General features: G+C 33.7%; 1 protein-coding gene across 2 annotated transcripts; it reads left to right on the forward strand.

Annotated features, from left to right (window-relative positions):
- Positions 1-471: 471 nt before the first annotated feature.
- On the forward strand, positions 472-8,655 carry LOC116115288 (serine protease SPPA, chloroplastic). 2 transcript variants are annotated; one of them, XR_004125650.1, is made up of 14 exons: positions 472-944; positions 1,353-1,536; positions 2,101-2,238; positions 2,612-2,782; positions 2,852-2,955; positions 3,437-3,504; positions 4,295-4,461; positions 4,847-4,916; positions 5,329-5,483; positions 6,513-6,618; positions 6,898-6,985; positions 7,107-7,250; positions 7,969-8,308; positions 8,415-8,655. XR_004125650.1 is itself a non-coding variant. In XM_031401445.1 (13 exons), exons 1-13 carry the CDS (start codon positions 516-518, stop codon positions 8,197-8,199), a joined length of 2,055 nt encoding a protein of 684 aa, XP_031257305.1. In that variant the 5' UTR covers positions 472-515; the 3' UTR covers positions 8,200-8,655. The 2 variants fall into 2 exon arrangements, 1 of the variants encoding a protein (XP_031257305.1); XM_031401445.1 differs by having other exon boundaries at positions 7,969-8,655.
- Positions 8,656-8,937: the final 282 nt, after the last annotated feature.

An 8,937-nucleotide genomic window follows, 5' to 3' on the forward strand; every position in this document is an offset into this window, starting at 1 on the left:
GTTTTCAAAATTTAGGCAAACGTCAAAGGGTTTAATATTATCTCTTTCTTTGTTATAAGTAGATATTCAAGATTAAAGATAAAAATAGTATTTAATCTCTGCAACTATGTGAATAGTCAATTCTATTAACATCTCACCAAAAATAAAGGGTTTTATGTTATTACTAGTATTTGAGAGGGTTTTCAGATTTAGGAAGACCTCCAGGGTTTAAGATGTTTGCATATATATATATATAGATAGAATTTATGACCTCTCTTGAGGTTTAAAGAACTAAGAAAAACTGGAAATAACTGATGATTTCTGATATTTTTTCACTCACGGGGTACGAGATTATAACCTAATAAATATAATGGGATACTTTTTTTGTATGAGTCCACGTAATCACATAGGCAATGACACCTGGTGTGTTGACGTGGACGAAACTGCACCTTGTCATCCTCTCTTTTTCCCCTCGCTCCGTTTTCCCTCTCACTCACCTCATTCAGTAGCCAGAGGAGAAGAGAAGAATCGACGAAATGTCAAAGCTTTTGTTCCTTCACACTCCTCACATCACTTCCAGAATTCACACCAAAACCTTCTCGCTAATCGTCACTCACTCGCTCTCTCCTCTTCACTTCAAGTACCGCCTACTCTCTTCCTCCCCTCTCTCCACCACGCAATCCAATCATCACGCGCTCTCCCAAATTCACTCCCTCCGCCGCAGCTTCTCCCTCCGCGCTTTCGACGACTCGCCGTCCGATGCCAAGACTCAGCAAGAACAGCAGCTCAATGAAGTTGATAAGACCAAATTCAAATCAACGGACGAGAATTATCCGAGCGGAGAGTTCGAGTTTGAGGAATTCGGTGCCTGGAAGAGCTTCAATGTGAAGCTGAGGATGCTGATTGCCTTCCCGTGGGAGCGCATTCGTAAAGGCAGTGTTCTCACTATGAAATTACGTGGCCAGGTTTGTTTTTAGATTCCTCTAAATTGAAATTTGTATTGTTTACCTGGTTAGAGGTTGTTTTTTTTTGTTTTGTTTTTTTGCAGCTAAGTAGTAAAAAATTGCACAGAATTTATCTTTTATTTTGTAAAATACTAATTGGAATTTTATTAAGAAAATGCTACCTTTGCTATAGGTTTCTATAACAGCCAGCAGGCACGGTATGTTTGTCATATAAGAAGGAAATCAAATTTTAGCTTGTTTTCCATGGTTCATAACTAAATTTTAATCCTTGCGATAGATCATTCAAGTGTAAAAGTTATAAAATGTGATTTTCTTTACTTTCTGAACAGTCTTTTTCTGTGGCTTTTGATACGATTTCTTTATACTGGAGGTTGACAGTTTTCGTTTTTGTTTATTTCTTATGTTCAGATATCTGATCAGCTAAAGAGCCGTTTCTCTTCGGGACTATCTCTACCCCAAATATGTGACAATTTCATAAAGGCAGCTTATGATCCTCGTATTTCGGGTATTTATCTTCACATTGAAACCTTAAACTGTGGATGGGGAAAAGTTGAAGAAATTCGGAGGCACATTGTGGATTTCAAAAAGTCAGGTAGCTTTGTAATTTATATTGTTTTGCATCGATATGAATTGGATTGTTTCAGTCCATATCATAAACTTAATTTCTGTCCTACTTTAGGGTAAATCAAGATGTAGTTATCTCATTTATATTGTCAATCTGGCGTTGGATCCTTAACACTATCCGGGAAAATTTGCACAGCACATTTGATAAACAAATATGCAATGAGTGTTTCTGGACTATTAGGATTGTGAATAAGTGTGTTCATGTGTGCTCAGCTGTGGAAGGAGAGAGGTGGTTATCTCTTATTGCATTTTAAATTATCCTGAACATTCTTTTTGTTGATATCTTCTCTTATCATCAAACCACATCATGTCTTAAATATTTTGTTTTATATGTGAATCAAGTTTTTGAAGTAAGAAGCTTATTCTAACTTTTCAATATTTTTCTTTTTATTCTTGTTATCATTGTTTCCTGTATTTGGTTCTTAGATTCATTATAATATTTGCTGTTTCTAATAAACGCTAAGTTGTTTCCACAAACAACTTTTACCAGCACTGAATGAAGCTTTACATCAGTTTTTGATGAAACTTGTAGGTAAATTTATTATTGGCTATGTCCCTGCATGTGGAGAAAAAGAGTATTACCTTGCCTGTGCATGTGAAGAGCTATATGCACCTCCAAGTGCGTATTTTTCCTTGTATGGTTTGACTGTTCAAGCATCATTCCTTGGAGGTTAGTAAATTTTTCCAGTGTTGAGTGGCTATCTCGTAAAACTGAACATTTGATGGAAATTTAATCTCTGTGAGTTTTCTTTCTTTCTTTTTATTTTGAAAATTTCTGTATTAGAAGGGTCTATATTGTGAAAAATTCAGCAATTGCTTGCTGGTTATATTGGTTTTGACTTGATGATGATTGTTGTATTGACATCAATGCTGCTTTATTCATTTTTTGCTCTCTACTCTTGTGTATTATTTGTGAATTGTGGCTTTTTACATGTCTTTTCAAAGTTGGAATTACTCTTTACCAAGTACATGAAAATGTTAGCATCTGCTATAATTGTAGCTCTTTAACAGCCACTTGTTGGCATACAAAAATATTTTTGCAGGTGTATTGGAGAAAGTTGGAGTTGAACCACAAATTCAAAGGATTGGTAAATACAAAAGTGCTGGGGATCAACTTACTCGCAAAACTATGTCTGAAGAAAATTGTGAGATGCTGACAGCGTTGCTTGATAATATTTATGCGGATTGGCTGGATAAAGTTTGTTCTTCCAAAGGTGCTTGCTATTTCATGGTTTTGGCCCAATTTTAGAGTATTGAATATAATTTGGATGAGTTTTATACAGGAAAGAAAAGAGAAGATATGGAGAAGTTCATTAATGAAGGAGTCTACAAAGTAGAAAAGCTCAAAGAAGAGGGCTTGATAACAAATATACATTATGATGATGAGGTACAAACTCTTTTCCTAGTTTGTCATTTGTCAGGACAAATATACAATGTAGAATTGACATGTACTCTGGCAGTCCACTGTTAATAATTCTTAGACAATTCTCTAGGATCAGATTGCACTTACCACTCTACTATGTCTTAATAAAATATTGGGGGTGCAAGAGGGATCTCTAATATGAGAACAGCAGCATTTCTCCTTCAAATATGTTATGATAAATAAAAAACAAGAACAGACAGTTTACCATAGGAGATAGTTCTTTTTTTTCTATAGCATTATAACAACTAAATCAGTGATTCAAATTCTCTGCAGAGACATTTCGTAAGTAGTGTATTAACTAATAATTTTTATGAGTTAATATTCTCTCCCGAAGATTGTGATGATGGTATCCATCAGTGTGGGAAGTATCTTATGTCCTTGAGATGGTGTCAATTGAGTGTTTTATAGTAGATGATAATAGTCAGGTTATAATTAACTCCTGCAGGTTATCGCAATGTTGAAAAAGAGGCTTGGAGTCCAAAAGGATAAAAACCTTCCTATTGTTGACTACAGGTAGTCATCTTAATGGTGGAGGCCTCTAAGTACCGGAATTTTTACATCTAATTGAATATTTTATTTATCTAACTTTGTTATTATCTATAATCTCACACTCCTCAGTTTTAGTTTTAACGTTGTTACTATATTGTTATTTCTGTTACCATGTATTTTTATTATTATTATTTTATAAGAAGCTATAGATTCTGTATGAATAGTGAAAATGAGATGAAGTTACAAAAATGGACTATTAAACCACCATAAGTACTAAAGCCCAGATATCGGATGGACCAGCCCCTTGTTAAAGATCTTCTGTTACTATATATTAGTTAGAGGTTAAAGTTTGTTCAAGGCATCAGTTGAAATTTCAAATGTAGAAAACTTATTCAAACATCAAGCTGTTTTTAGATTCACAATTTCAAGCAAATTCTTGCCATACAATTTTCTCTTACCAGAAGTTTGTGCGATTTTGCCAAACTTTTAAATCTCAACAAATTCTGACGTTTATTTTACAGCTCATGTTTATACCTTGTGAATCTTTTTTTCTGAATTCTGCAGTTATTGGTAAACTTTTATCATATCGTTTCAATTATCTTTGGAGAATGCTTGGCTGTGTATCCAAAGTTTGTTATACAACATACATGGCTTAAAATGTTGAGGTTATTTATAACATTCTGTGTCACACACACACCGCCATTCATGTTCTGATGTTCACTATTCTTGTACTTAATGGATGCCATTGCCTGCAAATTAAAAGATGCACTTCCTGAATGTATATAAGATACTTTCCTTCCATTTGTAACTGCAGGAAATACTCAGGAGTTAGGAAATGGACTCTTTGTTTAACAGGAGGGAAAGACCAAATAGCTGTGATCAGAGCCTCTGGAAGCATTAGTCGTGTACGGAGTCCGTTAAGTTTGTCTAGTTCGGGTATTGTTGGGGAGCAGCTCATTGAGAAAATTCGTAATGTGAGAGGTATAGATGATTTTGTTAGGTTTGGTCCACTCATCTTATATGCTCCTTTTTCATTTAAAAATGACATGTCGTGTGGCCATTTTGGTTGGCTAGTTATATTTGAATCAGGTCACCAACTATTCAAGTTCTCTGGGATCGAAGTGCAGAGTTGTAAATGGCATTAAAGTATATGTAACTTAACATGCACTTTTGATCTCATCTTGATATGTAAAGCTTTTTGAGTTAACAAAATGCTTTCTAGAATAAAGTTACGAAGTGTATAGGTACATGTAACATGTGACAAATGTTCTCTTTTTTAGATTAGAATTTTGAATTTAAAATACTGCCAGTATAAATTATTTGATACTGGTTTTTCTTTTCTCTTATTTCCCCACTCTTTTTCTAGAGTCCAAAAGATATAAAGGTGCTATCATTCGTATAGACAGCCCTGGAGGTGATGCTCTTGCTTCTGATTTGTAAGTACTCCTGTATTGTAGAATGCATCATTAATACTTGAACAACTGGGTAGTATTGTTGTCTGTGATTGCTCCTTTGAATTGGCTGTTTATGTTTCAGTAAGATAAATAAAATTTAACAGGATAGTTCGATTGCTGCTTTTTTTTTTTGTTTTTTTGAGTAGTGTAAAAATCATTGGAGAGGATATATATATATATTTTTTAAATCAATTCAGGTAGATCTTAATCTTCCATGGTATTACTTTTGAGTGCAAGAAGAAACCTCTCTATTTGTAATGCCCAGACAATACATTGATGTCTCTGTGACAAACAGCTATCAGCTCATTCAAATATACAATATAATTAGATATGAAACAAATCAATTTCAGTCAGATACTCTAATCTAGTACCCCTGGATGTTTATTGTATGCAGAATGTGGAGGGAAATCAGACTCTTGGCTGAATCAAAACCTGTTATTGCATCAATGTCTGATGTAGCAGCAAGTGGAGGATACTATATGGCAATGGCAGCGGGTGCCATAGTTGCTGAAAATTTGACCTTGACTGGTTCAATTGGAGTAGTCACAGGTGAAATATTATTTCTGAAACTTCTCCTAGATCATGACAAGGAGATAATTTTCTATGTAGTACATTCATTCAAAAATACATGCAGTATAATTCCTGAGAATGATAACATGGAAAATATTTTTGATTGGTATAATTGAAAATTCTTAGTTGTGGAAATCTTTATCTATTTTTTTAAATCCAGACCATGTGAGTTGACGCCATCTAACTACTAAAAACAAAATTTTGGCGGAACTTCTCACATTTGAAGACTGCAAAATATTGTTTTTTTAGTAGTTAGAAAACGCCAATTAATGTAATGCAGATTTAAAAAAAATTACATCCATAGAACAGTATACATTTATAGGTGAACTATTATTTCTGAAACTTCTCCTAGATCATGACAAGGAGATAATTTTCTATGTAGTACATTCATTCAAAAATACATGCAGTATAATTCCTGAGAATGATAACATGGAAAATATTTTTGATTGGTATAATTGAAAATTCTTAGTTGTGGAAATCTTTATCTATTTTTTTAAATCCAGACCATGTGAGTTGACGCCATCTAACTACTAAAAACAAAATTTTGGCGGAACTTCTCACATTTGAAGACTGCAAAATATTGTTTTTTTAGTAGTTAGAAAACGCCAATTAATGTAATGCAGATTTTAAAAAAATTACATCCATAGAACAGTATACATTTATAGAGGATAAAAAACAATTAAGATATTATACTATAAAAACTCCAGTGAAACAAAATAATAATTCAGATATTTATTGAAAATAGATTTTCTAAAGATTTCTATATAATATAATGTCTTAATTTTATTTTGTATTGATCGTTGGTGTGAATATACTTTCATATTAGTGTTATCTTTGCCCACTGTCAGGTAGCTTTGTTTCTTTTCCCAGACTTCTTTCCTTAAGAATGATTATGTGATTTCTGGTTGCTCAAATTCCCAAAGTTTATTCATTACGTCTGGATTTCTATATTATATGGTCTATAGTTTCTGTAAGCACTTGGAATGAATTTATTCTAATTTTCTTCAGGGAAGTTCAACCTGGGGAAATTGTATGAAAAGATTGGCTTTAATAAGGAGATCATATCAAGGGGAAGATATGCTGAGCTCCTTGCAGCTGAACAACGACCTTTTAGGTGAGAGTTTTTGTTACATTTATAGATACTATCAATATATATCTGGCTAAAACTATATATATATATATATATATATATATATTTTTTTTTTTTTTTCTTTTACTTTTAAAGTAAAACCTGGGTTCACTATGATGACCATCGGTCCTATCACCTGTGTCTTCTTTTGCTATCTATCCTCTTCCCTTTGCTAGAAATAGCTCCCAGATTAGTGCTTTTCTGCTTGATTTGCCTTTGATATGCTCCACTAACTATAAAAAATAACTAACTTTAATTTTCCAGACCTGATGAAGCAGAACTTTTTGCTAAGTCTGCCCAGAATGCATATAAGCAATTTCGGGACAAGGCAGCTTTTTCGAGATCAATGCCCGTATGTTACTTATTTTGACATTGTTTTTAGAATTTGAAGTCAATTCTTGTTCTCTTCTTCTGGATTTTTTGTTTGGCACTGGAAAGGAAAAACTTCAATTCTGCTATTAATCTTCCTCCAGGTGGATAAAATGGAAGAGTTTGCACAAGGCAGAGTCTGGACTGGTAATGATGCAGTTTCAAGAGGTCTAGTTGATGCTATTGGTGGGTTTTCTCGAGCTATTGCCATAGCAAAGCAAAAGGCCAGTATACCAGAAGACAGACAGGTTTGGTTTTTTTGCTTATTTTTAAAGAAAAATAAATAAATTCTAATAGAATTCAATGATTTGCATTGGATATGGTGTTCTATGTTGAATTCAAAATAGTAAAAACTTATTCCAGCGTCATTAAAGTCACTAATTACTCAATATATTATACCTCATTCAGTTTTTTTCTAGTCACACTGTAAATGTTCTGATCCCTAGGGTCAGTTATTGGTATTTACCATATGGTTTGGTACTTTTCTTGATAGAAGAATACAGAGATATTGGTCCCTATATGTCCATACACCATAAACAAGAGAAGGAAAATTAAAGAAGAAGGTCTAGTTTTTTTCTGAATGTCGGTTGTGCATTGTTTCATGATGATCCTGGATGACAAGTTTAAGCCCAGAAGATGATTACTGAGTAGTAAACAAAGCCAATCTTTTCACCGATGTCTTTAAAAATCCCATAGACGTGACATCAGTATATTTATGTCCACAAGGTCGGCTGATGTGGTAAGACATATAAAACCTGAGCCTGGCTGTCCAGTTGGCCTTTTTAACTAAAAGCAACTGGGAATTAATGACCTGTTACTCTAGTGCTGCTTGAATTTAAGGCCGTCCAGGAAGTTATTCTTGTAATAATTTTTTCAATTTGAATGTTTATATTGCTCTACTTTAAGATGTAATAATTTCTCTTCATTAGAGAACCAATTGTGATGCGTGTATTTGCTTGAAACTAGGTTACTCTTGTAGAGATGACAAAACCATCTCCTTCACTATCGGAGATCTTAAGTGGGCTGGGGAATTCCATAGCTGGAGTGGACAGAACATTGAAGGAACTGCTACAGGACTTGACATTTTCTGAGGGAGTTCAAGCCCGAATGGATGGGATCTTGTTCCAGAGAATGGAAGGACTTTCTTATGGTAATCCCATTCTCTCAATAATCAAAGACTATCTCAGTTCCCTCTAGCTTTTATTGGCTAATGGCTGCCTCGATAATCATTCTTACTAATACTATATTGAAATGGGAATCCATTTATTGATGGGTGAGCAATACCTACTTCATTACAGTAAAAAAGAGTAGAGCCGTTGCTGTTATTCAGTTATTGTACTAGTTCTGCTCGTGCTCTTGTATATAATAGTATATACAGGCCTTGAATTTATGAAAACCAATCCTTTTAATACAGTGATACACATTCCGGCCATACATTTCTAACATAAGAGCTCCCAGTTTCGGTTTCTGTTGGAATGAGCACATTGTGGTTCAAGTACTGGGACTATGAAAGGGTAAACAAGAAGTCAAGAAGGATATGAGGGTTAATAGACGATTATTTTTACAATTTCTCAAAATTATGGAAATGCAAATTCATTATTTCAGGGTTTAAATAGTTTTCTTTCAAGTTTCAATCAGGCTTGTTATGTTGTTTTATCAAATATGTGTGTATGTTGAGAAAGATTTTTTGGTTTAGCAAAAAAATTAGGTCTGACTTATTTGATAGACTGACAACTAACTCTAAATATAACAATTCTTTTACTAGATTCTCTTTTATTATAACATAAAATCGATTCTTTATTCATTTTTTAACCAATGAAAACCAAGTTTATAACCACTGGTTCCTTTTAACTAGAATATCAAATCCGTCAACATTGTTTTTGTTTACTAAATTTGATGCCTGTGAGATCAAGACAATTGAGCAAGTACAAGTTA

Source organism: Pistacia vera, unplaced genomic scaffold (assembly GCF_008641045.1).
Source record: "Pistacia vera cultivar Batoury unplaced genomic scaffold, PisVer_v2 Contig735, whole genome shotgun sequence".
In the NCBI taxonomy this organism is placed as follows: Eukaryota; Viridiplantae; Streptophyta; class Magnoliopsida; order Sapindales; family Anacardiaceae; genus Pistacia; species Pistacia vera.